Source organism: Callorhinchus milii, unplaced genomic scaffold (assembly GCF_018977255.1).
Source record: "Callorhinchus milii isolate IMCB2004 unplaced genomic scaffold, IMCB_Cmil_1.0 Scaffold1, whole genome shotgun sequence".
Taxonomy (NCBI): domain Eukaryota; kingdom Metazoa; phylum Chordata; class Chondrichthyes; order Chimaeriformes; family Callorhinchidae; genus Callorhinchus; species Callorhinchus milii.
This window is the reverse complement of record NW_024704742.1, coordinates 133700417-133721595: the sequence shown is the minus strand read 5'-3', so window position 1 is coordinate 133721595 and position 21179 is coordinate 133700417. Positions and strand designations below refer to the sequence as shown.

At 44.6% G+C, this 21179-nt stretch overlaps 1 protein-coding gene across 1 annotated transcript in view; it reads right to left on the bottom strand.

The window, feature by feature from the left end:
• LOC103184889 (A disintegrin and metalloproteinase with thrombospondin motifs 12-like) overlaps window positions 1-21179 on the bottom strand; it is a 201510-nt gene that overhangs the window by 31955 nt on the left and 148376 nt on the right. Inside the window, 10 exon segments of the mRNA XM_042331953.1 lie at window positions 5163-5319; window positions 5928-6074; window positions 7335-7508; window positions 9757-9909; window positions 10901-11568; window positions 11667-11680; window positions 11682-11729; window positions 11829-12028; window positions 16007-16217; window positions 19498-19624. Of these exon segments, the coding sequence (XP_042187887.1) occupies window positions 5163-5319; window positions 5928-6074; window positions 7335-7508; window positions 9757-9909; window positions 10901-11568; window positions 11667-11680; window positions 11682-11729; window positions 11829-12028; window positions 16007-16217; window positions 19498-19624 (1899 nt within the window).

Below are 21179 nucleotides of genomic sequence, written 5' to 3'. Positions count from 1 at the left end.
AGGGGTTAGCAGGTCAGAAAGGTAAGAGGGTCAAGGCCATGGAGGGTCTTGTAGGTAAGGACGAGAATTTTGAACTTGATTCTCTGAGGGATGGGGAACCGAGGCGAGGGTGGATGTGATGGGGTCACGGAGCCTGGGGTGGGAGAGGACACAAGATGCAGAGTTCTGGATGATCTGCATCTTGTGGAAGGAAGAGTTGGGAAGGCTAACAAGCAGTGGCATAGTTGAGACAAGTTGCAATGAAGACATGTATGAGAGTTTTGGCGGCCTGCGGCAGTGGCGGAGTTGGGCAATGTTGCGGAGGCGGGGGAAGGCAGACCAGGTCCTGGCACGGATATGGGGGAGAAAGGACAGTTGAGGGTCGAACAGAATGCCTAGGTTCCTGACTGGCTTGGTGAGGTGGAGCATTCATCTTGGGATGCTGATGCTGACAGTGCAGAAGTGCTGACGTGAGCCAATTAGGAGGGCCTTGGTCTACAAGAGCAGGAAGGTGACAGGTTCAATTCCCCAAGTTAGTTGACCTGAGCAAGAATGGCAGTACATGCGCTGTAAAAATTAACAATAATATTTCTTGAATTTGATATAGCACCTTATCACATCACTGAGACATCTCAAAGCGCTTTGCAGAATATACTGTAAAGTGAATTGAATATACTGTAAAGTGAATTTGTGTGTGTAATGCGTCAGGCAATTGCACACAGCAGTGTCCCACAAACTGTCATGGATTAAGTGGCCAAATTATTATTATTACAGGATTTTTATTTGAAGGATTTATTACCCCCAGAAAGTGATCCGCCAGTCGACTAACAACTAGGTTCCTACATATTGCTATATAAACAGAGGCATGTGGAGTATGGCATGTTGGAATCGAATCTGGGTCCTCTGGCTTGTGAAGTGTGTGATCTAACCAATATGATAAAGGACTCCACGATGGGCCATATTGCCTTGGGTTATGGAGGCGTAGAGAGTTAGCCAGTTTATCACTTCTGATCAATTTGCAGCAAGGTTTGTGGGAGCCGGAAGACGACAATTAAACAAGCTAGGGCTCTTCATTCGTGAAATGAGGTGTTTCAGTGGGAACCATATAGAAGTCAGTAAAATTTTAAATGGGATTGATAAAGTGGACCCAGAACAATACTTTAGGATGCTCCGAGACAGGAGAACAAGCAGACACAGATTTAGGTTTGTAAAGGGCCATTTCAAGATGGACAGAAACCAGGAAGCTTTTCTTTACCCAAAGGATAATTAACAGATTGGAACAGGTTATCAGGAAGGATGGTTGAGGCGAGGAGGACACTGTGACTCATTTAAAATACAGAATCATGGTGTGATGGGAAAATGCTGGGAGGGAAGGTGAATTTTAGAAGGATGAAATCTCACTTTACTGTCCCAACGCGGTTTTGAACCCATCACTTTCTGACTCAAAGGAGAAACTGCTAGCGACTGAGCCGGGCTGACACCAGATCTCTCCGCAAACATCTGCGAAGTGTCGCCCGTTGATGTCTGTGTGCGAGCAGCTCTGAGCTAATGAGATTTCAGCAGCGCAATGTATGATGTATACATCCAAGGCACAGAGTCAGTAAGAATAAAATAACTTACTTTGATCTTTGTTGCTCTTGAAAATTATTCTGTGCTCTGACAGTACACCACTTAGTAGTGTTATTCACCTGGTGAGCACGGTGATGGGTGTCCACTTGTCAGTCACAAAGCTTACTGAACCCCCTCCCCTGACCCACACACACTTTATTACATTTTTGTCTTCAGAGAAATATCACTACAAAAGGTGGTTTCAGACAGAGAGATTACTGATTGATGCCAATAAATTGCAGGGAGAGAAGAGAAGTTAATTGTGATATTGATCCACTGCTCTATCAGAGTCACTCCAGTGGAAAGTGTAGAGATAATTACAGGATAATTACCAAGCACATCGCATGATCAAAGTTATTTCCACTCACGGATTTTTAGTCTATCAACCCATTTATTAATAATAATCCTTGCATTTGATATAGTGCCTTATCACGTCTTTGAGATGTCAGTGGAGCTCACATATACCAAATAAAATCGATCAGTTGCTTCGGGGCTGTTTCTTTCAATGGCAAATGTACTGAGGAAAAAACACAATTTGCTTAATGCAATGTCAGCTCCCATAAACAGATAGCGTTTAGTGTTACAATAGCCTTCAGAAGGTCACCTTATCTTTAAAGAAATCTTTGAATGACAGCAAAGTTTTTTTTGGTTCACATAGATAAATGTCAAGTCAAGCAAAGAGAAAGAAAAACACTTCTATTATTCATTGTCTTTTTGCAGATGAAGGTCGGAGTTAGAGAATCTTGTGGTTTGCACACTTGTAGCCTGGATAAAAAATACTTTTTATTTCACTCTCTGGCTGGGGTCTAGTTAATAATAATAATTCTTGCATTTGATATAGCACCTTATCACATTTTCTGGATGTCTCAAAATGCTTCACAGAATATATTGTAAAGCTAATTAAATGTTTTGTAGGCGAAACGCAGCTGTGTCCCACAAACAGTCATGGATTAAGTGACCAAATTATTTATTTTTTTGTAAGGAATTATTACCCCTGGAAAAGCGATCCGCCAATCAACTAACACCTGGGTTCCTACTTACTCCTAGGTAAACAGAGGCTTGTGGAGTTAAGGAAACTTGTCCAACATTTCACCCTGCTGGGAATGACCCCCAGGTCCACTCGCTTGCGAGACACGTGCTCTAACCACTGAGCTTCAGGAATCCACATGCTCAGATGTATTGGTCACATTGAATGGGACTAAGTAGTGGTATATCAAATTTAAAATGGGGTTGAAAGCGTTATAATTAATATTATTAATCCTTGCATTTGATATGTAATAATCCCTCCAACAAAATACAATCCATGACTGTTTGTTGGACACTACTCTTCATGTTTTGCCCGAAAATGAACAGTCATAAGAGGAAAATGGGGTCGAGCTTTCTGAAGCGAAATACCATCACCTTCACCTACAATTGCACAATCAGTACACTTCACAATAAAATCCCTGTGAAGCACTTTGAGACATTTTGATGACATGATGAGGAGCATTGTCAAGTGCAGGGATTGCTATTACTGTAGTATTTTATCAAGCACAAAGATTCAACATTGTGTGTGCATTTTAGAAAGCAGTGTTAAATTCAACCTTAATTCAGTTCAGCATATGTGAATAAGAAGGGAATAAGTAATATAATAAAAATAATAATCCTTGCATTTGATATAGCGCTTTTCTTCTAGATGTTTCAAAGCATCAGAATATACGGTAAAGTGAATTGCCTGTATATTTATGGGCAAAACACGGCAGCCAATTACGCACAGCAGTGTCCCACAAACAGTTGTGAATTGAAGCGACCAATTTATTATTGTTTTTTTTTCTTGAGGGATTATTATCAGGCGTGTGGCGTAAGGAAACTTGCCCAAGATTTCACCCTGCCGGGAATCAAACCCAGGTCTCTCGCTTGTGAGGCGAGTGCTCTAATCACTGAGCTACAGGACTCCACTGGATGGGTGGACTTGAGTAGAGTATTAACTGCCAGCATGGGAGCGTTGTGCTGAACGTTTCTGAGTTGTATCATTCTGTGTAGTTCTCAACTCCTGTTAACCCTACAAGCTAAAGCCCTAAAGGTTAGGATGGTCCGAGCTGGATACGCAGCAGGAAAGCTTTCCAGACAGTGCTATCAGTGCTATGCGGTTTTAGCTGGTTAGACTTCAGCAGTATTCCAACGCATACTCTGAAGTCCCCAAGCCTTGGCTTTTTGGAATTGGGTAAGCAGGCTGCGTCCCTCCAGAGAGAGTGTGCATACCATTCGAACAATCTATCTCTGGGCTTTCAATCCATAGGTGGGATGCATGGAATGCTCAGTTTGGTTTGGATACTATTAAGTATGGTGATGGGTTTCCACATCTATCAGACACTTGACTGATCAACAAAAAACTGGATTGAAAACGCTTGCTAAATTTCTGCACATAACATTCTTCGAGAAAAATCTTAGGCCCTTGAGGTCTGAAATCTCTGAGTATATATTGATCTCTTCAGACAATTTGAGATTTGAAACTCTTTCCCAGCTCTGCTGTGAAACGGAGAAGTGAACATCAGGCAGCATGAGATGATCTCAATTGAAGCAAAAGGATAATGCAGAGGCACAATTAATAAGATTAAAGGTTATGCTTTAATTGGGGGGAGTTTAAATAACAGTGTGAAAGGAAGCGTCAGATATCAACCGTGACTTTCATGTTAAGACACATGATGTGCTTATTGAGCCTCATTTGTGTTTAAAGCAAAGATATAGAAAACATTGATCTAATTAGCTGCTACACACTGATGAACAAAGTGTCTTCAGATCCCAACGCTTTGAGAGGCAAATTGAAGTGCATAGCATTTAGCAGTGATTACCTGAAAGTGCTGCCAACTTATTATTATTATTAACAACAATAATAATCCTTGCATATGATATAGCACCTTTCACTTCAGGAAGACGTCTCAAAGCACTTCACAGGATTCACTGTAAAGTGAAGTGACTGTATATTTGTAGGTGAATACGGCAGCCAATTTTGCCCACAGCAACTCCTCAAAACAGCCATGTGCTTAATGACCAATTTTACCTGGGGTATTGCTGGCCAGGATACAGGGAAGAAATTTTCTTCTCTTTTCCAAATAGAGCTACGGATCTTTTAATGTCCACCTGAACAGGCAGGCAAGACCTCGGTTTATCATCTCATTCAAAGGACAACACCACTGATAAAGCTGGGCTCACCCCAGCACTACACTGTAACGTCAGCCTAGACTATCCTGCCATGGGGATTGAACCCAGAACCTCCTGAGTGGAAACTTCCCTTACAGCCACAAAGCCTCAGACATTCTACACACACCCTTTGCTATTTTGTACAAATTGCCTGCCACATTCACCTGCAAAAAACTGTCACTCCACTTTACAGTAAAAATCCTGAGAAGCTCTTTGAGACGTCTTCCCGACGTGAAAAGCACTATATCAAATTCAAGTATAGTTAGTATTGTAAGTGTTATTATTAATTGTCACTGTTGCTGTTGCACTGAAAGTTGCACCAGTTTTATTAACAAGGAGAAAATAGCAGAGCTTTGTGACCATATCTTAACTGTGGATTGAAACCCGCTCCTTACCTTTATTGCTCACGCACGTGTGAGCGTTGCACTTCTGAATGAGACCTGGAGGTGGCAGGTGTTGGCACTGACTGTGTTCGTGCTCTGTCCGATTTGACCCCATGCTCACACACTTCACCAGCCGGTGCTGTAAACCTCCCCCACAGGACACTGAGCACTGGATGGCGAGAGTTACAGAGGGCGTTAGAGAGAGATGGTTCACACAGAGGTGTTAGAAAGCGTAATGCTCTATCACAAGTGTTGAGGAAGAGACCATAAGAATATTGACAAAGGAACTGGAGTGGAAACAAGTGAAGCCTGGAATCCAAACGCAGACTCTGGGGGTGTCCAATCCCAGGCTCTTGCCAACCCGCGCCTAATACTCTTGCCAACCCGCGCCTAATACAGAGTGCATCCATCCGGGAAGAGTGTGTATTCCATTCCAGAGCCAAAGCCCTAATGGGCAACAATCTCCCAGGTAAAATCAGTCATTAAGCACATCGCTCTAATGAGCTGAGTGGGAGAATTCCCTTCCCCCAGTGACTGATCTGCTCATCCAAGTCCTACTGATGAGCCAGGCTGGCTGTGCTGTCTTCAGCAGTGCCCCGGAGTCCTGTGGACCCACTTCAGTATCCAGCAAATGGCTTTTTACAGAATCACAGCAACACAGTGCGGCCCCATTCTAAAGCGATTCTTTGCAGTGTGGATGTGATTACAATGTTTTGTGCAGAAAGTGTTTCGTTCAACAGAGATTCAGGTGTGAAAGGTTGGGTGCGATTCCCTTACCTGTCCCCAGGAACCAGACAACCATTCAGTGCACGGCTGAGCAGAGCAAGGCATAGCAAGAGGAGGCTTCTCCTTCAGACTGCAGAGGGCATTTTCCGGGCAGTAGATCAGACGCTCCTGAATCCCGCTCCCACAGGTCTTTGAACACTGCAAAAAAAACACGTTCACATAGTGTTAAACAAGCGACTTATCACTGACTCACAGCAACACTGTGCTCCATTCTAACAACAACAACAAATTACAAAGCACCTTTCATGTTGGGAGGATGTCACAAATCATAATCCTTGCATTTGATGCAAAATGCACCTTATCACATCTTTGAGACATCTCAAAGCACTTCACGGAATATACTGTAAAGTATAAAGCTCACTGTATTTTGTGAGCGAAACACGGCAGCCTAATGCACGTAGCAGTCTCCCACAAACAGTCGTGGATTGAGTGACCAAATTATTATTATTTTTTTTTAAGGGATTATTTCCCGCAGGAAAGTGATCTGCCAATTGACTAGCAACTGGGTTCCTATTTACTGCGAGGTAAACAGAGGTGTGTGGAGTAAAGAAACTCCCAAATTGTTGGACAGTCAAGAATTTGCACCTGAGCTGGGGATTGGGATCAGCAGTGGTGGGGAAGGCAGGAAAGGCTGGGTAGAAGGGTGACCTAAGACATGGTCAAAGAGGAGGATCTTGAGATGAACATTGAATGAGGCACGGGATGGGGTGAGGCGAAGGTACTGTGGGATGGAGTTCCAAAGGGTGGGGTTTGAGAGGCCGAAAGATCGACCGACGATGGTGGGGACATGGAGCAGGCCAGAGTCTGTTAAGGGGCTTCTTTGCAAGTGTGACTCTGATTATAATCCTATACCACTGGTAGACCCTATTCCCTGTACTGTGAAGCGCAGTGACTTTGTATTATGTCGCTGAAAGTAGCAGCATGTGCATATAGCAAAGAACCACACACAGCTGTGAAGTGAATGACCAATTTTATCTGGGGAATGGTCAGCCAGCACAGCAGGAGGAATCCCAAAGTGCATCACAGGATTTACTGTGAAGTCGAGCATATAAGAACATACAACTTATTTATATAGCGGCTCTCACGTAGGGTAGCATCCCAGAGCATATGTGTATTTGTGGCCAAAGGCTGCAGGCAACTTGAGCACAATATTGTCCCACAAACTGTCATGGATTGAGTGACCCACTTATTATTTATTTTGAAGAGATTATTACCCCAGGAATACAATCTGACAATCGACTGACTACTCACTGCTAGGTAAACAGAGGGATATGGAGTAAGGAAACTAGCCTAAGGTTTCGCCCTAGCCGGGAATCGAACCCGCTCTCTTGCGAAGTGAGCGTGCTAACATTTGTTTTGCACTGGTAATGTTTGTGTCGGAAGCCTTGGTTTAAATACCTCACTCCACGCAGAGACCCTCCATTCCACACAAGCCCCCAGGTTGCAGTCCAGGCTGGTGTCGGGCTTTCTTCCCAGCAGCTGGCAGTGAAAAGGTCGCAGCGGTCTATTCTTGTGGGAGTCGTTACATTGCACACTGCGGATCCTGGAACCAGTTCCACAACTCTCCGAGCACTGTTAACACACCAGGGAAAAAAAACAGATTTACCTCTCACTTCTTGATATCCATATCGACCTGTCCGTTCCCTCCCATCAGCAGGCTCTGGTCTGCTCCACGTTCTCTGCCCAGCCCACCCACCATCAGCAGTTGGGCTTTCAGCCTCTCTGCCCCCACCCTCTGGTATTCCATCCCAGAGTTCCTTTGCCTTGCCCCCTCCTTTGCCTACTTCAAGTCAATTCTCAAGACCCTCCTCTTCGACTGCCCCTTCGGTCATCTTCCAACCCCTATCCTCCCTGCCTCCACCCCTCCTGATCCCAAACTCCCTGCTTGGGTCCAAATCTCTGACAGTCCAGTGCCTTGGGACATCCTCCCGACGAGAAATGCGCGATACAAATGTAAATTGTTGTTGTCATTGACACAAGCACATGTCCATTTTATGGACAGCAGCCTCAGGCTGCCCTCCTCTCCCTCCTCCTCCTGCTCATTGTCTCTGAGAAGTGCATTGAGATGCTGGTTCTAGATGCAAAGCGGTTTATAAGTAAAAGTTGTTGTTGGTGTTGTTGAGTTGTTTGGACGAAAGTGGCTTCAAGCCAGTTCACTTCTGAGGCCCGAAATTTCACTTGGATTTATAATCAATCCTTGCTTCTGATATTGCACCTTTCACATTCAAGAGGATACCTCAAAGTGCCTCACTGCATACTGTAAAGGGTACTGACTGTACAGTTTGTAAACGAATGGAGCAGTCAATTTGCACACAACGTCCCACAAACAGCCATGTGATGAATGACCGATTTTATCTGGGTGATTGTTGGCCAGGACACTGGTTGGAACTCCCTTCTCTTTTCCAGTAGCGCTACATGATCTTTTAACATCCAACAACAACAAATGACATTTGTATAGCGCCTTTCACGTCAGGACAACAATTTAAGGTGCATGACCATGATAGGTTTGCTCCTACTCTGTGGGTTGGGAGCAAAGAGGGGGTGAGGGCAAGGGGCGTGGAGGAGGGAAGATGACTGAGGGCACGGACGAAAAGGAAGTTCTTTCGACGGGCCTTGAAGAAAACAAGGGAGGGGCGAGGTTTAAGCAGGATGTCAGCATCTTGGTTTAACCCAAGGACTGCATCATCATCAATCCAGCGCTCTCCCAGTTCTGCACTGAAATCTCAGCCCAGACTACATGGGTTCAAAGTCCCAAAGTGAGGCTGGAACCGGCGATCTTCTGACTCAGAGAAGAAAAAGCCACTGACCGATAAGCTGATGCAGAATAAATGTTTGGAGTAGGTCAACGCTCTGCATAAATGCTTTGCCCTGCAAGTGTCACCCAACATCTCGAGACACAGTAAAAAGAATGCTGTCAAAAGCAAATCGAATTCAGCCCCATTGCCGGATCACATTGAAGCAATTAATGTCTCATGCTGCCCATTACATTCTAATGCTTTTAGCCACTAGCACATCCGATACAACATTATGGCTCAATTACCATGTTTCAGATTTCAGTACTTAGCTCCCTGGAAACTGCCTTATCTACTGCTGGCCTAACTTCATCTTGTTACATGGTTCGTCGCATTGTCATTTGGCTCTGATAACGATATTTTACTTCCACTTGGATTCAGCGGATACAGCGAGCGATTACATTCCTGACTTCTCAAAGCACTTCGCATATTTGTAAAGGGTGATGACTGCCTTTTGCAGGTGAATGGTTACTGTAATTGGTTTCAATTCCTCTCCAGTCTCCACCCACATGATCTCCATATTCACATGCGATTATAGACTGAAATCTCATAGTTCTAGAGCCCTTGTCCTGCCTCATTGACTTGACCCACTGTTCTGCCCTACTGATAACTCATGTAGTCTCAGCTGACACTCTAGTGTGGTGCTGGGAGACTGCTGCATTGAAGATGCTCCCGTCCTTCGGACAAGATGTTAAACTGAGCTTCCGGCAGCTTGTTTAGGTGGATGTTAAAGGATCCTGTAGCGTTATTGGAAAAGTACCATATTACATTTATATAGTGCCTTTCACACGGGGTAGCATCTCAGTGTGGTGGACCTGCTAACATTGACCTGTCCCATTGATCGGCCCCATTGACAACAACAACAAATTACATTTTTATAGAGCCTTTCACAACAGGAGGATGTCTCAAGGTGCTGAGACGTGCCCCATTGACCTACCTTTTTAACCTATCTCATTGACCTGACCCGTTAACCTACCCCAATAACTTGCCCCATTGACATGTCTCATGGTGCTCCTAGTGCTCCTCACCTTGGTCCAGTTGCCTATTTTCCAGGTTGCACATGGGCGAACAAAACACCTGCGAGCAGGGTCGGGCTTCCTGATCTTCTCACATCCCGAGTCTCCCTCCGCGCTGCACTCGATATGACGCCAAACAGCACCTACTCCACATGTGGTGGAACACTGGACAGAAGAGAGAGAGAGGTCGGTGAAAGGTACAGCACCCAGAGTCATACCTGACCTAAACCCAGGGGAGTATTCTCTCTTTACCCATTAACAACAACAATATGCTTATACAGAGCCTTTGACAATGGGAGAATATCTCAAAGACAGAATGGGACCTGAGCTAGGAGGGAGATGGGGCAGGAGGTGATCAAAGGCTGATTCTTTAAACAGATTTTGAAAGAATAAAGGGAGGGGGGGGACAAGGTGACAAGACTTTGCAAGGGTTCCAGAGGTTAGGACAAAGTGTCTGAAATCTCTTACCAACGGCACAGTGGAGTGTTGGGAGGTCTGAAGGCCAGAGTGAAGGAACGGCTGGGTGGGAGAGGAGGCAAGGTCATGGAGGATTTTAAGATCCAGGGCCTTATCTTCAAAATGGATCCTCTGGAGGATAGGAAGGGAGCAGGTAAAGTAAGGCCAGCTTAGGAACCTGTGGAGGACAGCAAGCAAGTGCCTGGCTGGAGGTGATAAAAGTGTGGAGATGAATTTTGCTTACGTGAGAGATAAGGTTGAGGGTCACCCATTGAAAATTGCCTCCCAAGGGTCAACCTGTCATGAGCCAGGGGAAGGGGGGGAGGGGTTGGGCACAGTACTCTAAGGAACATGAGGAAGGCATTATAAAACGCCACAAATCTTGCCCAGTATTGAACCATCAAAACTTCAGCAATGACAGCAATGTTTGGCTGTGGATTGAGATAGAACATGGTAGCACTGTCTTATGTTTCGCTGGACACTTTGTAACTGAAAGTGTTTACTTTGGTCACTTCCTACCCCTACCCTCCCTGCCCCTCACCCCGCACACGGCCAGATCCATGACCATCCAGCTCCTTGGCACGTCCTCCTGACGTGAAATGCACTCTACAAGTGTAATTTAGTGGTGTTGTTGATATGAATGACATCCCTATATGTCAGAAGGTCTCAGTGTGTGGCCAAGCTTATTCCAGGGACTCACCTCACTCCAGTTTCCCACTTTCCAAAAGACTCCGTCTTCATTCCCTTCGGTCTCAAAGCCATTGTAATCCGCTGTAAGATTGAAGGGATCAGTCACCCTGGCCTTGTTCGGTATTCCCCCAGTCGGCTGAGATTCGGAGGAGGAGAGAGAGTTAGTCTCGAGCAGATCGGGAAGTGCGATCCCTGGCAAAGGCGTGACGCTCGCGGTGTTTGGCGATTTGGCCCCGGAAGAGGAATTTGTGTCCCCGGTGTTGTTGGTGAAGCGGGCCGGGTTCAGCAAATCTTGAAGTTTCTCTCGGAGACGTACGGGAACTGGTTTAACCTTCGGGTCTGTCTTTGCTCCGGAAATCCCCGGCTTTCTCTGGATGTCCCCCGGCGAAGGATCACTAATGTCTAACGTCAGGCTGCCGGGAGTCACCGTGCTCGCGAGAGTTGGCTTCTCAGTCACCGTTGGATTCTCTGAGTCGCCGGGCTTTGTGCTGGGTTCTTCAATACCGTAGTCCCGACCATTGTCTGTCACTCCGACCTCTGTAACCAGGAACTGTCCACCGTCCCATTGTGCGGTGACTTCAATGGGCTGACCTGTCATACCCTCACTTTCTATTGCAGTGGGCTCAATGCTCACTGGCTCAGGAGCCCTCCACCCACCAGTGGAATTGTTGTCTTGGACTGTGACATGGTGGAAGGCGATCGAGTTGAAATCCTTGTCCGACGAGGATCTGTCACTCTTCTGCCTTTCGTCACGGTCAGTGGGCTGGTGGCTTAGCCCTTTGTTGGTGTCTGTTCTGCTATCTGGCTGTACAGTAGTGTTACCCGGCTGCTGAGTGCTGGTGGTGGTGACGGTGGAGGACATTCGGTTGAGTTTTGCTTCATCCTTCGAGCCGGAGTGGTTCAGCCCAGCCCTTGGCACCTTCTTGTTGGGGGCGTGTTTGTCGGGGGCGTTTTTGTCGGGGGGCTTCCCCCACTTGGGTCTCTGGGGGGGCAAGAGTACCTTCTTTTTGGTGGGACAAGTCCTCAAAGCGCACAGTCCTCTGGCGTTCGGCTTTTTAGAAAGAACACAGCTCCCCTTGACAGGCCTTGTGCAGTTTACTGTCCGTGTCCGAAAACCACCTCCACACGAAGCGGAGCACTGCAAGACAAACACAACCACACAAAGCCTCAGTCCAGAGCCACCTGGCTACTTGTTATAATGTCGCTCTCTTAATACTGTAGGCATCCCGTAGAGTAGTGGTTAGCGCAGTCGCTTCACAAAGCAGGAGGACCTGGGTTCGATTCCCAGGCAGGGCGAAACTTCGCCAAGTTTCCTTAGTCCACACACCTCTATTTACCTGGCAGTCAGTAGGAACCTGTTTTTAGTCGATTGTTCGATTGCTTTTCCGGAAGAAATAATTCCTTCAAAAAAAAATTTGTCACTCGATCCACAACTGTTTGTGGGACACTGCTGTGTACAATTGCCTGCCGCGTTTCACCCACAAAATATGCTGTCAATATACTTTACAATATACCCTGTAGCGGTTTGAGACGTGTTAAGGCGCTATATCAAAAGCAAGGATAATTTTATTATTTATTTCACACACTGTTCATGTCAGGAGGACATCTTAATGCGCTTCACCAGGATTTACTTTAACGTATATTGGCTTTGTGTTTTGCATCCTATGAGTCAGAAGGGTGTGAGTTCAAACCCCAAGTCAGGGGCTTAGGGCTCACAGTCTTAAGATAAAACTCCAGTGAAGCGTTGGGTGGAAGGGGGTGTCCATCGTTGGATGAGACATGAAACCAAGGTTGCACCTGCATGTTTCCAATCCATATCCTCCATGTAATTGTGAAACACTCACCATGCAGCCTTTGGGGAGTTATAATACAGTCAGGAATTGAGCGACCAAATTATTATTTTAATTGCTTTTTGAAGGGATTATTACTCCAGGAAAGCGATCCGCCAATTGATTTACTGCTAGGTAAACAGAGGCATGTGGATTAGGCAAATTTTCTACGGTTTTGCACTGCCAGGGAATCGAACCGAGTCCTCTTGCTTGCGAGGCGAGAACTCTAACCAATATGCTACAGGACTCTACAAATGGTTGGTGATTGCATCTGTGCACAAACACTCTCAGCAGCAAAACTTTATCCTGAATATCAAGACCACTCAATTATTTCAACATTCATCACACACATGTGTTTCGCCCACAAATATACAGTCAATTCACTTTACAGTCTATTCTGTGAAGCGCTTTGAGACGTCGATAAGACATGAAAAGCGCTATATCAAATGCAAGGATTATATTATTATTATGTCGATAGTGGGAAATGCAGGGGGAATCCCAGCGAGGATCGATTTCAAGATCGTCACCCTTGTCTTCAAATCCCTCCACTTCTCTGTACCTCCCTAGCTCTCGCTCCCTCTCTTCCTACTTTCAGGTCTCTGCTGAAGACCTTTCTTTTCGACCGCACCTTTGGTCACCTTCCTCCCCCTCGCCCTGGGATCCGTTACTATGAAGCGCTCTGAGATGCCGTCCGGCGTGGAGGGCGCTATATGAATCCAAGTTGTTGTTGCTGTTGTTGAATAATGTCCTTTTCTCATATAGATAAACAATACACTCACCAGATTGTCCTTTTAATTCGAAGTGATAGAACAGCACATTCGGAGATATCAAACAAGCAAGCAATTTCGATTTCCTGTCAAGATCTGACTCGGAGTCTTGAAGATAAGTGAACCAAATATTGTTTAATAGCTCCAATGTTACAGGCTATTTATATTCTGAGAGACCCTCAGGCGAGAGAATAACAAAAGGCCAACAGTGTCACATAAATGTTTCTGCTGTAAACAAGCTGTTTCACTTCAGGAGAAATAATAATATCCTTGCATTTGATGGAGTCCTGTAGTGTCGTGGTTAGAGTGCTCCTCTCGCAAGCGAGAGGACTCGGATTTGATTTCCGGTTGGGTCAAAACCTTAGGCAAGTTTCCTTACTCCACACACCTCTGTTTACCTAGCAGTAAGTAGGAAGGCAATTGTTAGTTGATTGCGGATAGCTCTCTGGGGGTAATAATCTCTCTCAAAAAATTGCTCACTCACTCCACAACTGTTTGTAGGACACTGCTGTACGCAATTGGCTGCCGCATTTTGCCCGCAAAATATACAGTCAACCCACTTAATAGTATATTCTGTGAAGTATTTTGAGACATCTTGATGGCATGATAAGTTGCTATCTGTAATGCAGGGATTATTATTATTATAGCGTCTTGATGTCAACCTGGCGCGATTGGTAGCACATTTGCCTTTCAGTCAGAGGTTGTGGGTTCAAGTCTCAAGTCGACCTGGAACTCATATAGTCTAAGATGATGCTCCATTGCAATGATGGGCGTACACTGTCCATTGAGCTGTCCTTTCGATGAGACGTTAAACTGAAGTCCTGTCTGCCTCTTCTAGTGGACATTAAAGATCCCACGACGCTATTCAAAAAAAGAAGTGACTTTCTCCTAGTATCCTGGCCAACATTGCCCGATATAAGAATTGTTCATTCCCTTTATGGCTGTTTGTGGGACACTGCTGTGCACTGGGAAATCCCAATATCACTTCCGCCCTCTAACTTTCATATAACTGTCTATTTCCCTCTTGATGGACTTTGCCATCAGAGAACTGCCTCTACCATCTTACTTGGCAGAGCATTCCATATCCCAACTCTCTGTGTGCAAAAATATTCTCCTAAGATCCCCTTCACTCTTCATGTGACTAATTTACATCTATGTCATCCATTCACTGACTATACTGCCAGTGGAAATAGCTTCTCCCCTATTTAGCCTGTTAAATCCTATTATAATTTGGTCATCCTGTATCAGGTCTAATCAATAACACTGGTTTAAGGCAGTGCGTGCCACCCATGATTAAAACAAAATCTTTTCCCACTGATTCTGCGATTCCCGAAGCTTTGATTTTCATGAGGTCAGAAATACACTCGGTTATGAAAGATGAAGGTGCCTCATCGTATAAATACTTTATAGCCGAGGTGATTCGACCCATTGAAATGCAGCTGCTTCAACTGATCTCTGTGAAAAAAATTCTTTCAAAATAATCATCTCGGAGTGAACTGAGGTATGGACATATGGACTTTGACCCACTTCTGATGTGCCAGACTTTTACAAATCCAAACTTCAAAGAGGTTCTTTCTCTCTCATCTTCTCTCTTTCTCCCTCTTTCTCTCTCTCACACACAAATACTCACTATGTTTCTCACATCCTCTCTCTCTCCCTCACTGTGTCTCTCTCTCTATCTCTCTTTCTCTCAGCCTCTCTCACTATCTCTCCCTCACACCCTCGCTCCATTCTCCCCCTTCCTCTTTCACCATCTCTCTTATTCTCACCCTCTCTCTTTCAACATCTCTTTCATTCTCACTCTCTTTCTCTCAAACTCTTCCACAGGATTAGCTATAAAATGGAGCTCCTTGTAATCCTCCTTTCGAATAGTGCCACGGGATCTTTAACAGGTATTTGGGACCTCAATTAATGTCTTATCTGAAGGGCAGCACCTGTGACAACAATGCAGTGTTCCTCAGCACTGCACTGGAGTGTCAGCCTAGACTGTGAGCTCCAAGTCCCAACAGAGGATTGAACCCACAACCTTCAGACTCAGAGGTGTGAGCGCCTCCAACTGAGCCTGGCTGACACCTAAACTTTGAGTTGTTTTATTCCAAATTTGGAACGATTAATAATAAACCCAAGGACTCTGGCAAGCTAACCTGCATTATGTAAATGCAATTGGTTGTTGTTAATCCTTGCATTTGATATAGCGCATTATCTTGTCATTGAGATGGCCCAAAGCGCTTCACAGAATACATTATTAAGTGGATTGACTGTATATTTTGAGGCGAAATGAGGCAGCCAATTGCGCACAGCAGAGTCCCACAAGCAGTCGTGAATTGAATGAATCAAATTATTTTTTTTTGGCTGGAGGGATCATTATCCCTGGAAAGCAAATCTGCCAATCAACTAACAATCGGTTTCCTACTTACTACAAGGTAAACAGATGTGTGTGGAGTAAGGAAACTTGTCTAATGTTCCATCCTGCCTGGAATTTGCACTGATGATAATATCCTTGGGACAGGATTGCCTTACCTCACCCCAAATTCCCACGGTCCAGTTGGAGGAGCAGAGGATATCTCTGTTGCAGGGTAATTGAGCTCGTGGCCGAGGGAGGTGTTTACACTCGGACACCGGAAGTGCCTGCTCATCCAGCCCCACAGTTTGGATGCAGAGAACCGTTCGCTTCTTCACACCTGAAAATCCACATGCTTTGGAGCATTTCTGCCACTCACCAGCCCACCATCTGTAAAACATGACATCGAGGTGATGAGGGAGGCCGCATTCGAAAGGAGACACAGAAACGACCATTACATTCAGAAATCCCCCTGAGACAAAGGATCAGATGGAGACGGGTACAGGGTTGAAGGGCAATTTCAACAGATACCAGTGAGTGTTAATAATACTTGAGTTTGATATAGCGCCGTATGGCTGTTTCTGGGACACTGCTGTGCCCAATTGGCTGCCGCATTTCGCCCACAAAATACACAGTCAAACCACTTGACAGTATATTCTGTGAAGCGCTTTGAGATGTCTCAATGACGTGATAAGATGCTATTATCAAATGCGAGGTTTACCATTATTATTCACTCGTTGTCCAAAGGTTTCAACAATAACACATTTACATTCACACAGCGCCTTTCACGTAGGGCAGATGTCCCAAGATGCTGGACAGTCCGAGGTTTGCACCCGAGCTGTGGGTGGGGTCGAGGATAGTGGGAGCTGAGGCGGGTGGGGGCTAAGGGGGTGGTCTCAAAATGTTTCACATGAATTTTATGTAAACTAATTGTATTTGAGTGCGAATGGAGTGCCAGTGTGTATTATAATAATAATAATAATCCTTGCATTTGATATAGCGCTTTTCACATCTTCTAGACATCTCAAAATGCTTCGCAAAATATACTGTAAAGTGAATTGACTGTATATTTGTGGGCGAAACGCGGCAGATAATTGCGCACAACAGTATCCTACAACCAGTTGTTGATTGAAGTGATTGTTTTTTGTTTTTTTTTCCACTTGAGGCATTATTATTAGGCGTGTGGCGTAAGGAAACTTGTCCACGGTTTTGCCCTGCTGGGAATCGAACCCAGGCCTCTCGCTTGCAAGGCGAGCGCTCTAACCACTGAGAAATCTAACCATTGAGATATCTCAAAGCATTTCACAGAATATATTTTAAAGGGAATTGAGTGCGCTTTTGTGGGAGAAATGCAGCAGCCAATTGCACACAAACAGTCGTGGATCGAGTGACCAAATTATTCTTTTTTTTGGAGTGATTATTACCCACGGAAAGCGATCCAACAATCTACTACCAACCGGGTTCCTACTTACTGCTAGTTAAATAAAGGAGTGTTAACCGAGGAGTAAAGAAACTTGCTTAAGATTTCATCCTGCCTGGAAATCAAACCTGGGTCCTCTCGCTTGCGAGGCGAATGCTCTAACCACCAAGATATGGGTCTCCACATATGAAAATTCAAGGGATTTTCTTGCTATATCAAATATACGGATTATTATTATCATTTCTCATTTTGCTGGATTACTTGAATTTCTGCTCTACTCTGACTGATTGTCACTTAATCTTCCAAACTCAGAACACACAGTAAATTTGTTTTCCAAACTGCACGTAAGTGCACCCAGTATAATTTGTGCATTTTATTGTCAGATTGTCACCCTTATATCTGATAAAAAAAGCACTTCATGATAATTGTAATATTTTTAATAAGGCTATGATTATGTAATTAGAATGTATCAACTAAAATATAATTATAGTAATGCACATTAGCAATTATGGTATTATACAATAGTAATTTCCATTAATAATTGTGGCACAACAAACAATACTATCCAGTAATGTTCAGTAATAATTATAATAAAATAATAATATCCAATAACAATTATGACATTATAAAGCAATAATCATAACATATAACAATAATTGAGTTATTATGTAATAATAGTATTACACAATTTGTTTTATTCTTTTTCGTTCAAACTCTTGTATCAAAGATGCACTATATAATCTACCATCTCTGTGAATATCTATCTGTTGACTCCATTCAATTAAAGCCCAGTGAAAACCCACTGACTGATCCAGTCTTCATTATTACAAAGGCCTTGGAATTTGACCGGAACTGTGACCTCTCGTGAGAAACCACTCAATCCTGTAGCGTAAATATCGTGATCTGAGTTGAGCAAGACAGTTGGATGGAACTCGTCCACACTCAGGAAGCTGAATTTTCTGACCCTATCCTGCACTCTCCTACCAAAGAGATCCATTCCAAACACAGATCTGATCAAGTCCCTGACATACTAACATGCCTTGCACTCTGATTTAACCTGCTGTCACTTTTCAGCAGTTTTGGTTTATTTCGGTCTGCCAGCACCTTGCAGCCTTCCTTCCTTGACCCAAATGTGCAGCGCCTTGGGACGTCCTCCTGACGTGAAAGGCGCTTTATAAATGGAATCTTGTTGTTGTTGTTGTTCCTTCTTTTATTTCTCTCTCTATTTCTTTCTCTCCATCTTTTGTTCTCTCTGTCTTTCTCTCTCTTTTTCTCTCTCTCGCTCGCTCTTTTTTTCTTTTGTTATCTCTGCTCTGCTGCCAGGCTGAAATGAGACTGATTTGCAGTTCCATGTTGGGGAGCAAGTCTACCAATTTGTCCAATCAGTTCTAAATTGATAATTTCTTCCAGAATTCCCTGGGTAATCAACTCCGTAGATTCTCTGCTATCTGTGCAAAGCAATTACCTCAGGATCACCTTCCCTAGTTTGGTTCAGATATTCTTAAGCAAAGTGATGAGTCTCCATGTACATCACAGAAAAAAAGAATCGTCCTTCTGCTGACCTGAAATCCATATCCACTTTGTTCTACGTTAATTGACACAGTAATAATCCTTACCTTTGATATGGAGCCTTTCACTTGGGAGGACATTTCAAAGCGCTTCACGGGATTTACTATAATTTGTACCAGCTGTGCATCTTGTGGGCAAATGTGACAGCAATTTGCATACAACAACGTCCCACAAACAGCTGTGAAGTGAAACAACCGATTATAATTGGGGGATTGTTGGCCAGAACACCAGGAGAAACTCACTTCTTTGTTCGAATAGTGCTATTTTCATCTTTAAAATCCACCTGAACAGGCAGATAATATCACAGTTTAATGTCATCAGACAGACAATGAAGTACTCCACTGATCCTGTACTCAAATGTCAGTTTCGATGTTAAACTGAGATCCTATTTGTTAGGTAGATGTTAAAGATCCCATGGCACTATTCAAAAAGAGAAGGGAGTTTCTCTCTCCCAGTGGCCCGCTCGACAATCCCCCAAATAAAATGGGCCATTCAAGCCATGGCAGTTTGAGGGATATTGCTGTGCGCAAACTGACTGCTGAGTTTCCACCTACAAAATACACAGTCACGACATTTACCATTTGTCAGCCCTTCTCCCTAATCTGCCCAGATCCCTCTGCGATCAATCAGCCTGTTCCCTGGGACTTGCGTCAGGAGATGTAGCAGCGAGTGAGATCTCACCTGGCCGGACAATCCGGTTCATTGCATTTCTGTTGCTTGTTGTCAGGGCGACTCCTCGGGTTACAGAACCTGTCTTCCACCACTCCGCTGGTCTTTTCTACACACCGAACAATCTGTCGCCGTACACCTGTGAGATAACAAAGAGCATAATCGCTGAGAACAGGGCAAAGCCACGGTGCGTTAGAAACAGTGGTGTTTCACAGTGGGAGAGTGACCCAGGAGAGAAATCAACAGCACCCTTCATGTAGTATAACTTCGCCAGCACTTCAGATGGAGTCCTGTAGCTCAGTGGTTGAGCACTCGCTTTGCAAGCTAGAGACCTGAGTTCAATTCCAGGCAGGGCGAAACCTTGGGCAAGTTTCCTTACTCCACACAGAGCCTAATAATAATCCCTCCAAAACCAAAAAAAAAAACAATAATAAATTGGTCATTTTCAATCCACGACTGTTTGTGGGACATTGCTGTGCGCAATTGGCTGCCGCGTTCGCCCACAAATATACAGTCAATTCACTTTACAGTGTGTTCTGTGAAGCGCTTTGGGACGTCCTCCCGACGTGAAAAGCGCTATATCAAAAATGCAAGGATACAGGCTTAGACGTAGAGCGAGTGGGGATTAATGGGTGAGGGGAAGGTAATAATCATCATTGCATTTGATTTAGCATCTTATCGCGTTAGTAGAACATCTTAAAGAGCTTCAGAGGAATTACTGTGAAATGGTGTGACAATGTATTTTTTAAGCGAATGCGGCAACACAATGTGCCACAAACAGCCATTGAGTCAGTGAAAATTTTTATTTGGGGGTTAGTTGGCCAGGACACCAGAAGAAACTCCCTTCTCTTTTTGAGTAGCATGATGGGATCTTTAACGTCCACCTGAACAGGCACACAGGTTCTCAGTTTTACATCTCATCTGAATGATAGCACCTCTGACAATGCTTCACCACCCCTCCCCACCACTAAAGTCATCTTAGACTATGTGAGTTCAAGTCCTGATGTGGGATTTGAACCCACAATCTTCTGACTCAGAGGCGGGAGTGCTGAGCCAGGCTGACACACAAGATGAAACAATAACTTGACCAAGACACCAGGAGAAACTCCCTTCTCTTTTCAAATAGTACCCCAGAATCTTTAACTTCCACCTGAACAGGGAGGAGGAACCTCAGTCTTAACATCTCATCTGAAGGACAATGCAGCAGAACCCCAGCATTGCACTGGAGTATCAGCTTAGACTATGTGAGTTCAAGTCCTGACATGGGTCTTAACCCCACAACCACAGGACTCAGAGGTGAGAGTTGAGCCAGACTAACACACAGAACCAGGTATTGGGGTTGAGGCCAGGACATTGACCTTAAGTAATAACTGGATGCTCTTATTAAAAGACAATGGGGTTTAATATTCTGGAAGGGTGAGATCAAATGCACGTAAATCATGAATAAATGAGACCAAGTCATCTGAACCTGCCTGGCGATTTCTTGTGATCTAGAAGATCAATGGCATTGATTAGTGGAGGCTGCGAGGCACATGAGGCTTCTGCCAGGCACGCTCCATTCAGCCCGACTGGTGTCGGTGATGGGCATTGAAAAGGACAGCCAGTCCACCCGTGACAAGAGAGTTTAATGAAAGATCTGAGAGGGGAAGAAAGTTGTGCCTGTGTACCTGTGGGATACACAGTGGTATGTTTCT